Source organism: Lissotriton vulgaris, unplaced genomic scaffold, assembly GCF_964263255.1.
Source record: "Lissotriton vulgaris unplaced genomic scaffold, aLisVul1.2 SCAFFOLD_1034, whole genome shotgun sequence".
Lineage (NCBI taxonomy): Eukaryota > Metazoa > Chordata > Amphibia > Caudata > Salamandridae > Lissotriton > Lissotriton vulgaris.
The window spans coordinates 193,814-213,939 of record NW_028251847.1 but is presented as its reverse complement, the minus strand read 5'-3'; the positions used below and the strand labels follow the sequence as shown (position 1 = coordinate 213,939).

At 43.6% G+C, this 20,126-nt stretch overlaps 1 protein-coding gene across 1 annotated transcript in view; it reads left to right on the top strand.

The window, feature by feature from the left end:
- LOC147662747 (uncharacterized) overlaps positions 1-20,126 on the top strand; it is a 418,861-nt gene that overhangs the window by 242,082 nt on the left and 156,653 nt on the right. Inside the window, 6 exon segments of the mRNA XM_086950928.1 lie at positions 1,948-2,158; positions 2,243-2,345; positions 3,093-3,754; positions 3,839-4,083; positions 15,705-16,847; positions 17,853-18,757. Of these exon segments, the coding sequence (XP_086807054.1) occupies positions 1,948-2,158; positions 2,243-2,345; positions 3,093-3,754; positions 3,839-4,083; positions 15,705-16,847; positions 17,853-18,757 (3,269 nt within the window).

Genomic DNA, 20,126 nt, shown 5'->3' with positions numbered 1-20,126 from the left:
AGAATGAGAAAAAGTGTGTAAATGGAGTTATTTTTGTTGTATACTTCGTAAAGAGTTACAGGAAATTTTACAGCCCAGCCTGATCCATCTCTTTCTCTAAACTCTATTGTTCTTTAAATGAAATCTTGACCATAAGCGTCTATCTTAAGCTATACCTCAAGCACTTGGGTGCTCCGTGAGTGCCTTTACTTTGCAAAGTTACTCTGTAAACACTGGTAAATCACCTCCTTTTCAGACATTAATAAGATGTCACCTGATCAACAGAACTTTTAGTTAAATATCTGTGTATGATGAAATATTCCTTGCTAAGTTTCGAAAGCGATAAAGAAGAAGGGGGAGATTTACTAAGATTTTGCACTGTGTTTGCGTCACAAAAGAGGCAAAAAATAGCGCAAAATCTTTTCTCCTAATTTACTTTCCAGCGCTAAACTTGTTTAAGACTGGAAATAACGTTAAAGTAATGTGACACTGCGCATACCTTTGTTTCGCATTACTTTGTGCCATGGGGCATGCCAAGGGTGGTGCATGGGCGTTCCCGTGCAACCACAAAACTAGGTGCAAGGAAGGAGAAATGCTTTCATTTCTCCTTCCTTTTCTGACTTTGCATGTGTGCTGCACTGTGCAACACGTATGCAAAATGGTAAAAGCTTTCCCTCGTGTTGAGGCATAGTAATTTGTACAGTAAGGGTGTCCTTCCTTTACAAAACCCATGCTGGACTCACAGACACACACACCCTAGTGCTCTGGTGCTAAAGTGTGTGCATGGCAACGGGCCCTCTGTAATCAGTGCCGGCGCAAGGGAAAGGAAAGGAGAGAGCCATATCTCTGAAAATATGGTGCTCTCCTGTTCCCTTCCTGTCGCACCACGCAACGTAGCCTCGCGGGGGAGGGCTGCGCTGCATTGTGTGGAGATTTGGTAAATCTCCCCTGAAATGTCTGTTACAACCAGTTAAACATTGTGTATTCTCATTCCATTATGTTTCAATTTAGTAATTTAAAATATCTTTACATCCAACAGAAACAAGCCTTGGATGTATGAAATGACCATCAATAATGAAGTGAATGCTGTAAATCTTCAATAATAGCAGAAATATTGAGCTACAGTATTCAGGAAAACATCAGCGCAGTCGGCGACAGAGGAACCTGCACACATACTGACAGATCCCGAATCAAGCATCAAGGGCAGTTCAGTGATTGTAAGAGTCTGAGCTGTGCACCTCCACGCTACAAGACGAAGAAATGACCTTAGTAAAATTAAGGCAACAACAATAACAAACTGCCTCCTGTATGAACAAGTGTCCAACACCAGCTTTGATCATGGGATCGGTATGATGTGATTACCACAGTGCTCTGTTTTATAAAATGATGACAAGCCATCATTCCGTGCTCTAGGTGAATTGTAAACTCTTTCTGGCCAAACCACAGTAACCAGAGAAGAGCACAACAGAGTGGAGCCAGACAACTGACGGGTAAAGGAAAGAGGAGTTCTTATATCTACAATACGACAGACTGTCCCGATTTGCACCGGCCAGAAGGAAGATACATCTTTACCCGCAAGAGTGCATTGCCATAATCCAATCTAAAGGCACAATCGCCTACAAAGACAGCTTCTATTAGGAGTGTGGCAAATATTTGGTGGCTATCGCATTTTATTGTTAAAACAGAAATCAAACGTGCAAATTACTGCACACATATAAAGTGTGTGAGAAAAACACAAGTGCTTTATCAGCCATGTCGGCCCATCAGGAAATGCAGTCCTGTGATGTAGACAAATATATACCCGACCCACAGACACTAACCAAGAAAGAAGAATCCTACACATACAGCAAGAGCTTTAGTTTGTCATCACTACGCAAGCTTCATCAGCAAACCTACACAGGAGAAAAAACATTCAAGTGCAGTGAATGTGTAAAGAGCTTTGGTCAGTTATCAAACCTCCAAAAACATCAACGAATACACACAGGGGAAAAACCATTCAAGTGCAATGAATGTGCAAAGTGCTCTGGTCAGCTATCAACCCTACAGATACATCAGCGTACACACACGGGGGAAAAGCCATATCATTGCAGTGAATGTGCAAAGTGCTTTAGTCAATTATCAAACCTCCAACAACATCAGCGAATACACACAGGGGAAAAACCATTCAAGTGCAGTGAATGTGCAAAGTGCTTTAGTCAATTATCAAACCTCCAACAACATCAGCGAATAGACACAGGGGAAAAACCATTCAAGTGCAGTGAAGGTGCAAAGTGCTTTAGTAAGTTATCAAAACTCCAAAAACATCAGCGAATACACACAGGGGAAAAACCATTCAAGTGCAGTGTATGTGCAAAGTGCTTTAGTCAGTTATCACACCTTCAAAGCCATCAGCGAACACACACAGGGGAAAAACCATTCAAGTGCAGTGAATGTGACAATAGTTTTTGCAGCTCTTCAGCATTGAGGTATCATCTGCGAACACACACAGTAGAAAAACCATTCAAGTGCAGTGAGTGTGCAAAGAGCTTCAGTCGGTTATCAGACTTAAAACGTCATCAGCAAACACACACGGGGGGAAAACCCTATCATTGTAGTGAATGCGACCGTAGTTTTCGCGACTCTTCAGCATTAAGGTGTCATCAGCGAACACACACAGGGGAAAAACCATTCAAGTGCAATGAATGTGGGAAGAGCTTTAGTCAGATATCAGACCGAAAACGTCATCAGCGAACACACACGGGGGAAAAACCATTCAAGTGCAGTGAATGTGACAATAGTTTTTGCAGCTCTTCAGCATTAAGGTATCATCTGCGAACACACACAGTAGAAAAACCATTCAAGTGCAGTGAGTGTGCACAAAGCTTCAGTCGGTTATCAGACTTAAAACGTCATCAGCAAACACACACGGGGGAAAAACCCTATCATTGTAGTGAATGTGACCGTAGTTTTCGCGACTCTTCAGCATTAAGGTATCATCAGCGAACACACACAGGGGAAAAACCATTCAAGTGCAATGAATGTGGGAAGAGCTTTAGTCGGATATCAGACCGAAAACGTCATCAGCGAACACACACGGGGGAAAAACCTTATTATTGTAGTGAATGTGACAGTAGTTTTCACGACTCTTCAGCGTTAAGGTATCATCAGCGAACACACACAGGGGAAAAACCATTCAAGTGCAATGAATGTGGGAAGAGCTTTAGTCAGATATCAGACCGAAAACGTCATCAGCGAACACACACGGGGGAAAAACCCTATCATTGTAGTGAATGTGACCGTAGTTTTCGCGACTCTTCAACATTAAGGTATCATCAGCGAACACACACAGGGGAAAAACCATTCAAGTGCAATGAATGTGGGAAGAGCTTTAGTCATATATCAGGCCGAAAACGTCATCAGCGAACACACACGGGGGAAAAACCTTATTATTGTAGTGAATGTGACAGTAGTTTTCGCGACTCTTCAACATTAAGGTATCATCTGGGAACACACACAGGGAAAAAACCATTCAAGTGCAGTGAATGTGCAAAGTGCTTTAGTCACTTATCAAACCTCCAAAAACATCAACGAATACACACAGGGGAAAAACCATTCAAGTGCAATGAATGTGCAAAGTGCTTTGGTCAGTTATCAACCCTAAAGATACATCAGCGTACACACACGGGGGAAAAGCCATATCATTGCAGTGAATGTGCAAAGTGCTTTAGTCAATTATCAAACCTCCAACAACATCAGCGAATACACACAGGGGAAAAACCATTCAAGTGCAGTTAATGTGCAAAGTGCTTTAGTCAATTATCAAACCTCCAACAACATCAGCGAATAGACACAGGGGAAAAACCATTCAAGTGCAGTGAAGGTGCAAAGTGCTTTAGTCACTTATCAAACCTCAAACAACATCAGCAAATACACACAGGGGAAAAACCATTCAAGTGCAGTGAATGTGCAAAGTGCTTTAGTCACTTATCAAGCCTCCAACAACATCAGTGAATACACACAGGGGAAAAACCATTCTAGTGCAGTGAATGTGCAAAGTGCTTTAGTCAGTTATCACACCTTCAAAGCCATCAGCGAACACACACAGGGGAAAAACCATTCAAGTGCAGTGAATGTGACAATAGTTTTTGCAGCTCTTCAGCATTAAGGTATCATCTGCAAACACACACAGTAGAAAAACCATTCAAGTGCAGTGAGTGTGCAAAGAGCTTCAGTCGGTTATCAGACTTAAAAAGTCATCAGCAAACACACACAGGGGAAAAACCCTATCATTGTAGTGAATGTGACCGTAGTTTTCGCGCCTCTTCAGCATTAAGGTATCATCAGCGAACACACACGGGAAAAACCATTCAAGTGCAGTGAATGTGCAAAGTGCTTTAGTCACTTATCAAACCTCCAAAAACATCAACGAATACACACAGGGAAAAAACCATTCAAGTGCAATGAATGTGCAAAGTGCTTTAGTCGGTTATCCCACCTTCAAAGACATCAGCGAACACACACAGGGAAAAAAACATTAAAGTGCAGTGAATGTGCAAAGTGCTTTAGTCGGTCATCACACCTTCAAAGTCATAATCGAACACACACAGGAGAAAACCCCCATCATTTTAGTGAATGTGACAGTAGTTTTTGCAGCTCTTCAGCATTAAGGTATCAGCGAACACACACGGGGAAAACCATTCAAGGGCAGTGAATGTGCAAAGTGCTTTAGTCTTATCACACCTTCAAAGACATCAGCGTACATACACAGGGGAAAAACCATTTCAGTGCAGTGAATGTGCAAAGTGCTTAATTCGGTTATCACACCTCCAAAAACATCAACAAACACACAAGGGAAAAACCATTCAAGTGCAGTAAATGTGCAAAGTGTTTTAGTCTGTTATCACACCTTCAAAGACATCAGCGAACACACACAGGGAAAAAAACATTCAAGTGCAGTGAATTTGCAAAGTGCTTTAGTCTTATCACACCTTCAACGTCATAATCGAACATACACGGGGGAAAAAACATTCAATTGCAGTGAATGTGCAAAGTGCTTTAGTTGGTTATCACACCTTCAAAGACATCAGCGAACGCACACGGGAAAAACCATTCAATTGCAGTGAATGTGCAAAGTGCTTTAGTTGGTTATCACCACTTCAAAGACATCAGCGAACACACACAGGGAAAAAAACATTCAAGTGCAGTGAATTTGCAAAGTGCTTTAGTCGGTTATCACACCTTTCAAAGACATCAGCTAACACACACAGGGGAAAAACCATTCAAGTGCAGTGAATGTGCAAAGTGCCTTAGTCGGTTATCACACCTTCAAAGACATCAGCGAACACACACGGGGAAAAAACATTCAAGTGCAATTAATATGTAAAGAGCTTTAGTCAGGTAATCAGACTTAAAAAGTCAGCAGCGAACACACACACGGGGGAAAACCCCTATCATTGTAGTGAATGTTACAGTAGTTTTTGCAGCTCTTCAGCATTAAGGTATCACCAGCGAACACACACAGTAGAAAAACCATTCAAGTGCAGTGAATGTGCAAAGTGCTTTAGTCACTTATCAAGCTTCCAAAAACATCAGCGAATACACACAGGGGGAAAACCATTCAAGTGCAGTGAATGTGCAAAGTGCTTTAGTCGGTTATCACACCTTCAAAGCCATCAGCGAACACACACCGGAGAAAAACCATTCAAGTGCAGTGAATGTGACAATAGTTTTTGCAGCTCTTCACCATTAAGGTATCATCTGCGAACACACACAGTAGAAAAACCATTCAAGTGCAGTGAGTGTGCAAAGAGCTTCAGTCGGTTATCAGACTTATAAAGTCATCAGCAAACACACACAGGGGAAAAACCCTATCATTGTAGTGAATGTGACCGTAGTTTTCGCGACTCTTCAGCTTTAAAGTATCATCAGCGAACACACACAGGGAAAAAACCATTCAAGTGCAGTGAATGTGCAAAGTGTTTTAGTCACTCATCAAACCTCCAAAAACATCAGCGAATACACACAGGGGAAAAACCATTCAAGTGCAACGAATGTGGGAAGAGCTTTAGTCAAATATCAGACCGAACACCGTCATCAGCGAGCACACACGGGGGGAAAAACCTTATTATTGTAGTGAATGTGACAGTAGTTTTTGCGACTCTTCAACATTAAGGTATCATCAGGGAACGCACACAGGGAAAAAAACATTCAAGTGCAGTGAATGTGCAAAGTGCTTTAGTCACTTATCAAACCTCCAAAAACATCAACGAATACACACAGGGGAAAAACCATTCAAGTGCGGTGAATGTGCAAAGTGCTTTAGTCGGTTATCACACCTTTTAAAGACATCAGCGAACACACACGGGGAAAAACCATTCAAGTGCAATTAATATGTAAAGAGCTTTAGTCAGTTAATCAGACTTAAAAAGTCAGCAGCAAACACGCACGGGGGAAAAACCCTATCGTAGTGAATGTTACAGTAGTTTTTGCAGCTCTTCAGCATTAAGGTATCACCAGCGAACATACACAGTCGAAAAACAATTCAAGTGCAATGAATGTGGGAAGAGCTTTAGTCTATTATCAGACCTACAAACACATCAGCGAATACACACAGGGAAAAAACTATATGATTGCTGTGAATGTTTGAAGAGCTTTAGTCAGTTATCAACCCTACGAAAACATCAACAAACACACACAGGGGGAAAGCCACTCAAGTGCAATGAATGTGTCAACAATTAGAGCTACAAAGTCATCAGCGAACACACAGGAGGAAAACATAGAAGGGCACTAAAAAGTGAGAAGTGATTTTGTCAATTTTTGATCCCACACAGTCCTCAGTGAATACACTCCTTCATTTAACTCACATGGAAATAATCCTAGAGCTGCAGAGATACCGGAAAGAACTTAAGAACATCAAAAATAATATTGACCCTTGTAAATGTAATTTGTACCTGTAAAGTGCACCAGTACCCCAACTGGGGTGTCCTGGCGCTGTAACGCATACCGCTGTGGAACCCTTCCTGGCTTTTCCCTGTGAAATGTCCACTCCTGGGCACCCCCAAGGTGAAGCCAGGCATCCCAGCGCTGTTGGGGCTGTTGTGGAGATTAAGCAAGCTATTGCCCAAAGTTGCAGAGTGGGACCAATGATTCGAATAGGCACCGAGGCCAGACCTCTGCATCAGGGTCTGCCACTCTAACCATTGAGCCACACTTCTCCACTTCTGACCCTTCTGAGGACATAGAAAAGAGCAAGACAGTGCAGTTATTGTAAGAGGAATGAATTACGGAAAAAGATAACATTTAAATTATGTAGGACATTGAAATACCAGATGATAAAAGACCCAAATAGCAATAAAGAAGAAAAACAGATAACAGTATTTGCAGAATTATAAAAGTGTTTGCTTCCAGTGATTGTTCACTTCCGTACACATAGCAAAGTGACATTATGTACCAGGATACACAGTGGGAGACAAGCACAATGTGGATTAAAAGAAAAGAAACATTGTTGATTTTTATTTGGTGAAGAAGAGATACAAAGAAAAACATTCAATCGCACCTGATCACACTACCTGTAAAAGCAACACTGAACAATACTGGGACTAACTGGTATTTTCAGCTAACTTGTCGGATTAGTGATAAAACCTATAAACTCAAAACACCCAGAGTGGACATGTTGTCAGGGCTCTGGAGATGGAAGCTTCATTGGTAAAATGCATGTATTACTATTAACAAATGCCACTGCAGTATATGTAATGAAATAAAGCGAAACACAGGTGTTCAAGAAATAACCTATTTTTAGATATAAAAGAGCATATACCTTGTTTTTCAGTAACGTTTGCTGTATCTTTTACACACTGTTATCGGTTGATGGTTCAGCTCGTGCCTCGCGCATTATTACTAAGTGCGACCAGTGGCTCCTCTCCGACTTGGCTCTCCCTATTCATTTTGTGACTTGCCAAACTCTACTTTGTATCAGAATTGAGCCATTGTAAGCAGTAGACTCTGTTTGAAGAATGTGGTGAAATAGCGAAATCCCACATCAAAAGCATATATGTGACAGGATAATCAGTTGCACTCCCAGCAATTCATCTTCCACACTTTATTGTCCCTTGTCCTCAAATGTTCTGAAGGATTTGTCGTATGAATGCCAGAAGTGGCAGTGGCATTCATGAAGCTAAAGCTAACAGGAGTGTGTGGGAGATAGAGAGGGAGAGAGATAAAGAGAGTGAGAGAGACAAAGAAAGGGGGAAAAAAAAGAACGAATTGGAAGTCAGTCAAGTCAATGAATTTATATAGCGCGCTACATACCCAGAGGGTCTCAAGGCGCTTGAGGAGGGGTGGGGAATTACTTCTCGAATATCCAGGTTTTAAGCTGCTTTCTGAATGCTAGGTGGTTTTGAGTGAGGCGAAGGTGCATGGAAAGTGAGTTCCAGTTTTTGGCCGCTCGGTAGGAGAATGATCTTCCTCCCATGGTGGTTTTGTTGACGCGGGGAACAGTAGCGAGGGCTTGGTTGGAAGAGCGCAGCTGGCGGGGGGGGGGTGTAGAAGGAAAGACGTGAATTGAGGCATTCGGGTCCAAGTTCGTAGAGAGCTTTGTGTGCGTGGGTGAGGAGGCGGAAAGTTATTCTCTTATTGACGGGGAGCCAGTGGAGGTTTTTCAGGTGACCAGAAATGTGTTCTTTACGCGGGATGTCTAATATGAGTCTGGCTGATGCGTTCTGGATGCGTTGGAGTTTTTTCTCAAGTTTTGCGGTGGTACCGGCGTAAAGGGTGTTTCCGTAGTCAAGGCGGCTTGTAACCAGTGCGTGGGTGACCGTTTTTCTAGTTTCGGTGGGGATCCAGCGAAATGTTTTTTTGAGCATGCGAAGAATGTTGAAGCAAGATGAGGAGACGGCGTTGACTTGTCTGGTCATCGAGAGTGAGGAATCCAGGATGACGCCTAGGTTCCGTGCGTGATCCGTTGGGATGGGTGCTTTTCCAAGGGCTTCTGGCCACCAAGAGTCGTCCCAGGCGGAGGGGGAGGTACCTAAGAGAAGGACTTCTGTTTTGTCTGAATTCAGTTTCAGACGGCTATGCTTCATCCATTCGGCTACCTCTTTCATTCCTTCATGTAGGTTGGTTTTGGCGATGTTTGGGTCTTTGGTGAGTGAGAGGATCAGTTGAGTGTCATCAGCGTAGGAGATGATGTTGAGGTTGTGTTGGCGTGCGATGGTCGTGAGGGGGCTCATGTATATGTTGAAGAGGGTGGGGCTGAGTGAAGATCCTTGTGGCACGCCGCAGATGACTTCAGTGGCCTCTGACTTGAATGGTGGGAGGCGTACTCTCTGAGTTCTTCCGGCAAGGAAAGAAGTGATCCATTCCAGTGCTTTTCCTTGGATTCCGATGTTTCTAAGTCGTTGTAACAGGGTGTTATGACAGACTGTGTCGAAGGCTGCGGAGAGGTCGAGGAGGATGAGGGCGACTGTGTCTCCATTGTCCAGTAGAGTTCGGATGTCGTCTGTTGCTGCGATGAGTGCGGTCTCAGTACTGTGTTTGGCTCGGAAGCCGGACTGTGAGGAGTCGAGGGATTTGTTGGCTTCGAGGAAGGCGGCGAGCTGGTTGTTGACAGCGTTCTCGATGACTTTGGCCGGGAATGGGAGGAGCGAGATGGGGCGGTAGTTTTTGAGTTCGGTGGGGTCAGCTGTGGGTTTTTTCAGAAGGGCGCTGAGTTCGGTGTGTTTCCAGCTTTCTGGGAAGGTGCCGGATTTGAGGGAGCAGTTGATGACGTCTCGGAGGTGTGGTGCTATGATGGAGTCTGTTTTGTTGAAGATGTGGTGAGGGCAAGGGTCTGAGGGGGATCCTGAATGGATGGAGTTCATCAGGCGAATGGTGTCCTCAGTGGAGATTGGGTTCTTGTCATTAAGGATGTTCAAGGGGGGTGAAGGTACGGCAGAGGGTTTGGTGGGTTGGTCTTCGGGTTGGTTGTTGAAGCTGTTGTGGATGTCTGCGATTTTGTTGTGGAAGAACGAAGCTAGTGAGTCGCAAAGGGTTTGAGAGGGGGTGATGTCGTTGGAGTTGGCAATGGGGTTGGTAAACTCTTTGACGATGTTGAATAGTTCCTTGCTGTTGTGGGCGTTTTTGTCTAGTCTGTCTTTGAATGCGGTTTTCTTGGCAGTCCGGATCAATTGGTGGTGTATGCGGGAGGCGTTTTTGAAGGCGTCCCTGGTGTTGGTGTTTGGGTCTTTTTTCCAGGTCTTCTCAAGGGAGCGACAGAGTTTCTTGGATTTCTTAAGATCATCGTTGAACTAGGGGGCGTTTTTGCTGCCTAGTTTGATTTGACGTTTTTTCAAAGGTGCTAGGTTGTCGGCAGTGTCGGTTAGCCATTGTGTGAGGTTGATGGCTGCTTGGTTGGGGTTCGATGAGTGGGCAGGGGGGTTTTGAAGAAGCGGTGTGGAGATCTGGTCGATGGTGATTTTGTTCCAATTTCTTTGCAGAGTAGGTTGAGGATGGTTGTGGGATGTGGTCTTTTTGTAGACAAAGTGAACGCAGCTGTGGTCCGTCCATTGGAGAACTGCGGTGTGACTGAAGGAAATATGTTTGCTGGAGGTGAGGATAGGGTCGAGAGTGTGTCCTGCGCGGTGTGTGGGGGTATTAACAAGTTGTTTGAGTCCTAGGTTGGCGAGATTGTCCAGAAGGGTGGTGGTGGTGGTGTTGTTGCTCTTTTCCAGGTGAAAATTGAGGTCTCCCAATAGGATGTAGTCCTCGGAGGAGAGGGCGTGTTGGGTGATAAAGTCAGTGAGTAAGTAAGTAAAATATCTTTATTCGATTGTTTACATATAACAATCATAAAAGTACATTTCAAAGACATTTGACACACAATAAAATTTATACGAGAAAATGTTTGTTACCACATAAACACGAGCACAAGCGAAATTACAAATTTGTGATTTAAAAGCAATAAAAATACAATATTAATTTAAAAAGATTCATATCAGTAGCAAAATTAATTAACCTTCCATGCTTTTCCTATGTTTAAATGCAAGTTTTAAAAAACTACATAAAAACAGGGTACAGTCGCTATTTAGCATTTGAAGGTAATAAAGTGCTGGTCTGAATTGTGCAAAATGGAGCTGTTGTAGTAAAGGTTTTAAAAACAAGTTACGAGGGACTGTATAATATGAGCAGAAAAATAAAGTGTGCCAGGTCTTGTGGAGACTTATTGTCGCAGCCACAAGCTGGCAACACTTGTCCTCTATGTGCCCCACTTGGTACAGCTAGCAAAAGATGGAACATATCAAATCGGAACCTTGTCAGCAAAAAGCGTTCGTAACCCGACAAAGGCCAGACTAAATAAGGTTCTATTTGAAGGCTCGTTTTTGTGAGAGCGTGCAATCTCACACTATTTTTCTCATACTCTCTCTCCTCCCTTGCCAAGTACCTAGTTGCCATAAAAGTGTTCTTCACATAAATTACATCAGAATTAGTTATTTTTTCAGGGGCTAGAAAAAGATCCGGCCGGCCTAATTCAGAGAGACATCTTCTGACATATTTTATCCACGGGATCTTATACTTCCCTTCCCACTCTAATGCCTCTTGCAGGATGTTTCTAGTGAGGGGTATATTTAGATTTAGCCAGCTATTTAGCCAGCATAGCAAAGGATTTACAGCTATCCTGTCACTTAAATAGGACATACCTAGTTCCGCGTGAACAGAGAAGTTTGCCGTACCCCTGGGGAGCCTTAAAACTTGCTTTAAAAAATTATTTTCAGTGACCTCAAGGGCATCTAGGGGTTCGGATCCCCATATTTCACTCCCATAGCACGCAACTGCAATGCTTTTGGCTTGATATAACTTCAAAACAGCGGCCACTGGGCTATTACCCATTTTCTTTGCAAAATCCATTATAGCTGCGTTTACACGCACTACCTCGCCCTTTTTCTTTTGTATTGCAGGTGCCCAAGTTAATTTATGGTCAAAAAGGACACCAAGATACGAAAAGGTCCTGGTTGTCGGTATTTTTTCGCCATTTACAGAATGGGGGTAACTTTTTTTTGGACCTGAGCCAGTCATCATAATAAAAGATTTCGAATTGTTAATGCTCAGGCCACAGGAGTTCATAAATGCGAAAAAAGAATCTAGCAGAGTTTGAAGGCCAATCGCCGTTCTGGAGATTAGGACGGCGTCGTCCGCATATAGCAAGACGGGCACGCCCTTCCTCCCTATGTATGGGTAATCTGTACCAGTTTTTAATAGATGTTCCTCCAGTTCATTGATGTAAAGATTAAAAAGAAACTGGGCTAAGATGCACCCTTGTCTAACCCCCCGGTTTATCCTAAAGTCCCTGGTTACTTTCATATCTTGTGTAAAGCGGACATTTGCTCTAGTGTCCGAGTGGAGATCCGCTAAAAAGTTAATGAGGTTTTGCTCCACACCCATTTTTTGCAAGACCTCCCAGAGCCTACCTCTATCAACGCAATCGAAGGCGGATGATAAATCCATAAAGGCCATGTAGATGGACCCTTTTCTTGCCATGGTGTATTTGCCATTTATTAAGTACAGGTTCAGACATTGAGCTATCGTGGAGTGACCTGGTCTGAACCCGTATTGGATTGGCGACAGAATGTTTTTTTCAGTGATGTCTTCAGTGAATTGTGCACGGGGTCCTGGTGGCCTGTATAGGAGTGTGCCTCTGAGTGTGGTCTTGGGGTCGGTGTGGATCTGGAAGTGAAGGTGTTCGGCGCTAGAGAGGTTGTCGTCTGAGCTGGTTGAGATGCGGATGGAGTTCTTATGGACGATGGCGATGCCTCCTCCTGTTTGTTTGGGGCGATCTTTTCGGATGATCTTGTAGCCTTCCGGGATGGCTATGGTGATGTCTGGGGCCGAAGAGGCGTTCATCCATGTTTCTGTTAGGAAGGCGACGTCTGGAGAGATGGTGTCTAGTAGATTCCAAAGGTTGATGGCGTGGCTGTGGACCGATCGGGTGTTGAGTAGGAAGCATTTAAGGTGGTTGGCGTCAGATCTATGTTTGGTGTTAGTGGATGCGGAATTGGTTTTTGTGCCGTCAAACTTGCAGGAGATGCATGTGAAGGGTCCATGGGTGTGTCCAGGTGAGGCTTGGGCGCAGTTGGGGAGTCGGCCAGGATTAAGTGCTAGGAGGGTGGCTGAGTCGTATGTAATGCGGGTGGGCTGGGCATTGCGTGGACCAGGGGGTCTGGCGCTCGGCGCGGTCCAGGCGCAGACGGGCGTAGACGGGCTTACCTTTGGCGCACCTTCGGCGCGGCCGTAACGCGTGGACGCTGCGCGTTGGGACATCTGCTTTAAATGGATAGTGGAGGGGGCGGAGCGTGGGAGGGTCAGCTGGGAGGAGTTAGCCGGGAGGGTAGGCGGGGCAAGGGAGTAGACAACAACCTGGATACAAAATGGAGTTAGAAAGTGAAACTTGGGCAGCCTTTGGTCAGTGCAAAGCTAAATAACAATAGTGCACACAATTGAGGCAGCAGAAAAAGATGCAGATTATAAAAGGCGGCAGTCACACGAAGTATTACCAAAATGCTAGCTTAGTGTGAGGTACGGCGCTATGAGTCAACAAAGCGCTATGTGAATTTGCTAATCCTGTTGTGCGCGATGTTTAACAATGCAAAATTACTTGGGCGCTGTGATTAAATGTCGAGCGCGATGTTAACAGTGCTATTCCAATGGAGTCCGATGTTATTAGTTCCTTATAAATGACGCGCGATATTTAAAGGGCTAAATTACACGAGCGCGAAGTCGGAAGCAGGTATTTAAACAAGCGCGTTGACACAGATGCAAGTGCGAGCAAGCGTGCTGCTACGATACCAGCCAGATGATTTTGCAGCAGAATTCTTTGCCAGGGAGCGTGGGGGGGAGCGACCGTCTCGGATGAGATCCAGGTGGTCACGGTACGTTATTTGTACTCATCTAAAAATAGAAGAAGCAGCCAAATACATGCCAATGTGTGACATCACCAGGGAAATGGGCTGAACACCTGTGAATTTAATGTTTATTTTTAATACCTATAGACCCATGTCATGCCAATAAACAGGGCACAAGTAAGGAAAATAGTGAAGGAGCCCATTATCATATGCAAATCACAGTGACGTCACATGTAGTGACATCACAAGAAGTGATGTCAGGCCCTTATAATAATTTTCACGTGAAAGGTTGACGGCCTGTTTTAAAAACATGAAACAAAATAATGTAAAAATAAGTTTTTGGTTTCAGTTTTTATACATCATGTGTTTTGCCCACTATTAGTTTGTAACTAAACTCGAAAAATGACTGAAAGTGTAAATATTTTTAAACAGATATGTGGAACTTGGAAATTACATTTTTAAACAGTTTTCAGCAAATAAATGAAATGTGCTTTTAATTTGCGTTTGTTTCCTGACGTTATTCTTTATACAGCCCCTAAGCCCCAAAGTGTTTCACATTTACAATGTATTAAGCAATAGAAGGACTAATTGTGTCAAGTTCTCTGTTCCTCTCTTGCGCCACTCACACAAACAAACACTCAGAGGCCTGTGTCTGCAGTGCTGGGGCACAAAGTAACAATTACCAGTTGCAGGCTAAGGAGCTATGTGGAACTGAGTCCTGTTTCTAGATAATAGTCGGGGGACCCCTTCAAACTATGGCTACCCCTGACTTGTGCCGTGCTGATAAAGCAATAGTGAATTTGAGTAATTTATGATGAATTGAAATGAGAGAAAGAGAAGAAGAGAGCGACGTGCAGGATATATTAAAGAAAATGAAAAAAGAGACACAAGACTTTACCCTGTTCTGTGTACTAGCACTTTACGTACAATCATTTCCTGCCTGCACAGAGATAACGGACCTCATACCTGCCAGAGGGAATCCTGAGACACCGGCACTGCTGCTTGCAGCGCTGCTCCACCGCTGCCTGTCATCCCCCCGCCGCATCCTCACTCCAACAGCGCTGCCGCAGTGTGGGGGAGACAGAGAAAAAACCACAACTCCCAGAGGCCTCCGCAACCGGAAGTCGCGTCGAGGCGGAGCGCGCCAGGAGGTGCTATAAATCGGCACTTACCTGCTGAGGAGCGGGTGCTCGTACAATCATTTCCTGCCTGCACAGAGATAACGGACCTCATACCTGCCAGAGGGAATCCTGAGACACCGGCACTGCTGCCTGCGGCGCTGCTCCACCGCTGCCTGTCATCCCCCTGCCGCAGCCTCACTCCAACAGCGCTGCCGCAGTGTGGGGGAGACAGAGAAAAAACCACAACTCCCAGAGGCCTCTGCAACCGGAAGTCGCGTCGAGGCGGAGCGCGCCAGGAGGCGCTATAAATCGGCACTCACCTCCCGCCTCGCGGGAGCACGCGGGATCGTGCCGGGCTAAGCCCGGGCAAAGGGCGGGCCCTCTGTGGCCCTCAGAGGCCTGAAGCGGCCGGGACGGGCCACCCCCTTAACATCTCCTTATAAGACATCCTGTCATAAGGTAATCTGCTTACTAGACATACGGTACATAGTTATATATCTATAATTCAAGGATGTCCAAAGTTAAGAAAACTCCGATGGCAACGAGATCCACAACAAGATCAAATTCTGTGAGCATACCGCGACCTATCATAACTGCCATAGACCTCATGTAACAAAAAACTATTAATGTAGTGGCGGATGCCATCCAGGACACAGAGCGACAACTTTCCTTGACCCCAGATTTGTGTTTTCCAAACCTGTCATTGCACACTACTGATAACATAAATCAATTGGATGCCACAATTAATTCCCAGGAATCTTTATTAATGCAGTCATTCACAGAACTTCCAGGGTCGCATATGAAGGGCAATACCTCGAAATCCCTGTTTACACGCCCTGCAGGGAATACAATGGAGAGTAGTCCTCTGGTGTCAACTAGCCTTGATAACATCATAAGCTGCCTGCACACATCGTCCTTAGAACTAGATGTTCAATTAGTGGAGGATCAAATACCTGACACTCAACTGACCCCGGTAATAACTCAAGATCCAATAAGTAAAACTCAGCATCATAAGAAAAAACGAAAAACAAAACATTTGTCGAGAAAAACTCATTGTTCAATAGTTAAACCGAAACAATCAATCAAAGATATGTGGCAAAAATCTAGACAGGTGAAACCTTCTACAGTAACCACAACTGGCATTTCTTTGACATCCAACCAAGCCTCGGATACACTCCGATATGAGAAGAATAATACTGAAAGTATTTTGGTTGAAGATCAGACGAGGCAAATAGATCAAATATCGATAATGAAAATATCCCTCCTGAGTGAAATAGAATCTATGGTTAAATCTCTCTTACAGCCTATTAGTAATCGAGTTATCAACATAGAGAAGGCTTTAGGCAAATTTGAGAGAGCACAAAATGAAGTATCCACTAACATTCTCAAAATGCTAAACACGCCTATTTCTAATTCTACTTTCGTCCCAGCAAGCAAAACTCTTAAAGTTACTAACACTAAAATCATTAAAACCACTAAAGAAGCTACAAAAGGTACTGTTACACAGACATCATCTCAGCGACAGGGATCTCCAGCCACATCTAACTCAGTAATAACTACACAAGTAGTGTCCAATCCATCGCAGGCAATAGCCTTACCTGTGATTAATATACAACCTATACAGGAACGTGATGAAACCGATGACAGTGAATGGGCTGCTGAGGGTTCTCCATCAGAATCAGCTACAGCAAAAGTGGAATCAATGAGGCACCCTACATCATTAACGCTGAATATTCCCATCAAGACAACAGGGACAAATCAGCCTAAACCGATGATAGTAAAAAGACCTATCCACATAAACCTTCCACCTGAATCTAACACACATACAATTGTCATGATTGGGGTTCCCAAACTGGCAGAAAACAGTGGGGAGACTTATGTGGAACTAAAAAATAAGGTTATGCAATGGTTAACAACACACAGGCCACTTCCCTCTCATATAAACGGGACTATATCCCAAGTGAAGAGAGTAGATTGGGTGGGCTCTCGATTTAAATCAACAGAGGGTGATTGTATTGTAGTTAATTTTAAAGACAGAGGAGTGACGAAATTTATCATTAACTGGAGGAGTCCGTCAACGAATAGCCTGATTCGTACTATGGGTTTAAGCTACTTTTACCCCCATAACACAAACGGGCAAAGTAAAAATTTCCAACTAAACTATGACCATGAGGGGTCTTTGGAGCCCCAAGCCCATCTTCAATCATGGGCACCCCCTCTCGCCCCTAGTCAGAGGATGACCTTAGATTTTGAACATCAAGGACATGCACAACCATGGGAAGGTAGACTAATTAATCATCCACCTCCAATAGCGTACGAGAGAATGGGACCCGTATAATACACGCATAAACGAGATCATGCATATCCCTATCTATTTCAAAATCAATATGAGGTTCCGACATCAAATAGATATGATGCCTTGTATTCCTATGACTATTTGGATGAGGTGGATTGACTGACATCCGTCTCGCCCCCTAGTAATTTACTTGACTTGTCAAACTGCATGGAACGAGTTAATATCATAAGCACTGATAATCTAATAAGCACTTTTGACCTTGCAAGAGTGGGACCGGTCATTAATTCAATAGAGCCTGTAACACCCTCCCTTGAGAATCTCCCCCCACAAGTAGCACCTACTCTTTTCACTCTTGAATTAGGTAGCTCTTCTCCTACAATAGCTCTTAACCCGTTACACAGTATTAGCAACCAACCAGCAGCTGCAACGAGCCGACCTACTCAAAATCCACACCTATCTCCTAACACGACTTATGAGCCACTGAAAGATCACGATGTATTTAACACTATAAAAATTCTCTCGTGGAACATCGCAGGATTGGCCGCAAAAGTAAAAGACCAGACGTGGATGAAATTTATTAGGAAATTTGCTATACTGTGTTTCCAGGAAACATGGCTTACAGATAATAGTGTCTCCATTGAGGGGTTTCAGAGCTTCTTTGTCCCGGCAATTCCATCGCCTAGTGGCAGATCAAAGGGGGGTCTGGCAACATTTATCAGCCTTTCCCTCATTCTCAAGGTTAACACCAAGAAACTGGAAAACAGGAACATCCAGGTCTTGGAGCTAAGGAAGGGTAAAAAAGCACTAACCGTAGTTAACTTTTATAATTCAGTAACACCATCAGGAGAGTGCAACATCATCAAGCTCCACAACTATTTGCGAGATGAATTAGCAAAATTGCCACGGAATAAGATAATCATCAGTGATTTCAACGCACATATCTGTGGAAATCCGACTGAGACAACCTTGGACTCCTTGGAATGTGGGAATAAGTCGGGACTTCATTTTGCTCATTGCCCGCGAGGTACTAATGTCAATAAGCTAATAGATGACCGGAATCTGAGCATCGCTATGTCCCTGAAAGATGACTCCTTCGTCTATGAAGTACCAACTTATAAAGGCTCTGAGCACGGCTCTTTCATAGACCATATTCTTCTTTCTGTTGACTTGGTAAACTTAGTTTCAAATTTTAATATACATGAAAGCATTTTTAGCGACCACAACCCAATCACAATTGAACTAGGAGAGGGTCTTTTTGAACTACGGAAAAACCGTAGAGATATGGGTACTTCAAAGTTGATCAACGGAAATCGTCGTTTGAAATGGTCCATGATAAACAGTGACACCTTGTATAAGTCTGTAAAAGCAAGTTGCAATCTGGAACTGAATATTTGTGCCTCTGAGTCTACCCCACCTGAAACTATTCTATCTGCTTTTGCTACTATCCTTCAAAGGATTGACAAACTGCTATCTGTTCCAATAAAAGGTCCAAATGTTTGCCAGCCTAGATGGTTTGACCACGCTTGTTCAGCAGCTAATCGAAATTTGAAAATGGCTCTCAAGAAAAAGCCAAGGGATACCGCTTACATCAAAATCTTGCGATTCTAATATAAATCAACCTTGGCATCCCGCAAAAAGGATATAAAAGCGAATATTTGGGAGTCTTTGCTCGATCCCTCAATCTTGAGAAATAGCTCTAAGTTTTGGAACATAATCAATAAACCGCTGTTTGATGACCCTAATGCTGTCAGTATTGGAACCAACATACCTGAGAATGAGTGGGTTTCTCATTTTAGTATAATTTTCAAGAGCGATGATCCGGTGACGATACAAGAAATTAAATTTCCAGAGGAAGCATCCCTGCAATTCACAGTCAAAGAAGTCGAAAAGGGGATCCGTGATTTAACCAGTAATAAGGCCCCGGGCCCAGACGGCCTTCCCCCGGATCTATACAAATCAAACATCTCATTTTGGGCCCCAATTCTTACTGCAGTTGTCAATGCTGCTGTTGCAATCGGGAGTCCAAAATCCTGGGGGGTTTCAACTATAGTACCCGTTTACAAGAAGGGTGACAGAAGTAACGCAGCCCATCTCCCTGATAAACTCCCTGATAAACTCAGTTGCCAACGTAGTGGAAGGAATAATTTTAAATAGGCTGACCACGTGGGCTAAAAATAACAATGTAATGTCACCCGTTCAATACGGGTTCAGGCCAGGGCACTCAACAATAACTCAATGCCTGAATCTATACCTAATCTCTGGCAAGTATACCCTGGCCAGAAATGGATCTTTATATATGGCCTTTATGGACCTTTCATCGGCCTTTGATTGTGTTGATAGAAATAAGCTCTGGGACGTTTTACTCAAAATGGGGGTCGAGAAGAACTTGATTAACTTTTTAGCTGATTTTCATAGTGGCACGTAAGCAAATGTTCGCTATACCAAAGACTTGAAAGTTACTAGAGACTTTAAGATAAATCAGGGGGTTAGGCAGGGCTGTATTTTAGCGCCATTTCTTTTTAATTTATATATTAATGGACTCGAGGAGCATCTTTTAAAAACAAAAACTGACTACCCATACATAGGGAGAAAGGGCGTACCTGTTCTGCTTTATACAGACGACGCCGTCCTATCTCCAGGACTGCACTGGGCCTTCAAATATTTCTTGACTCTTTCTTCCAATTTATGAAATCACAGGGCCTAAGCATTAATAATACTAAATCATTTGTTATGAAGTTAGGATCTGGTTCAAAAAAGTCTTATCCCTTCTCTGTTAATGGGGAAAAAATACCAATAACAAAGACTTTTTCATACCTAGGTGTGCTGTTTGATCATAAACTCACATGGGGTCCTGCAGTAAGGAAGAAAAAGGGAGAAACA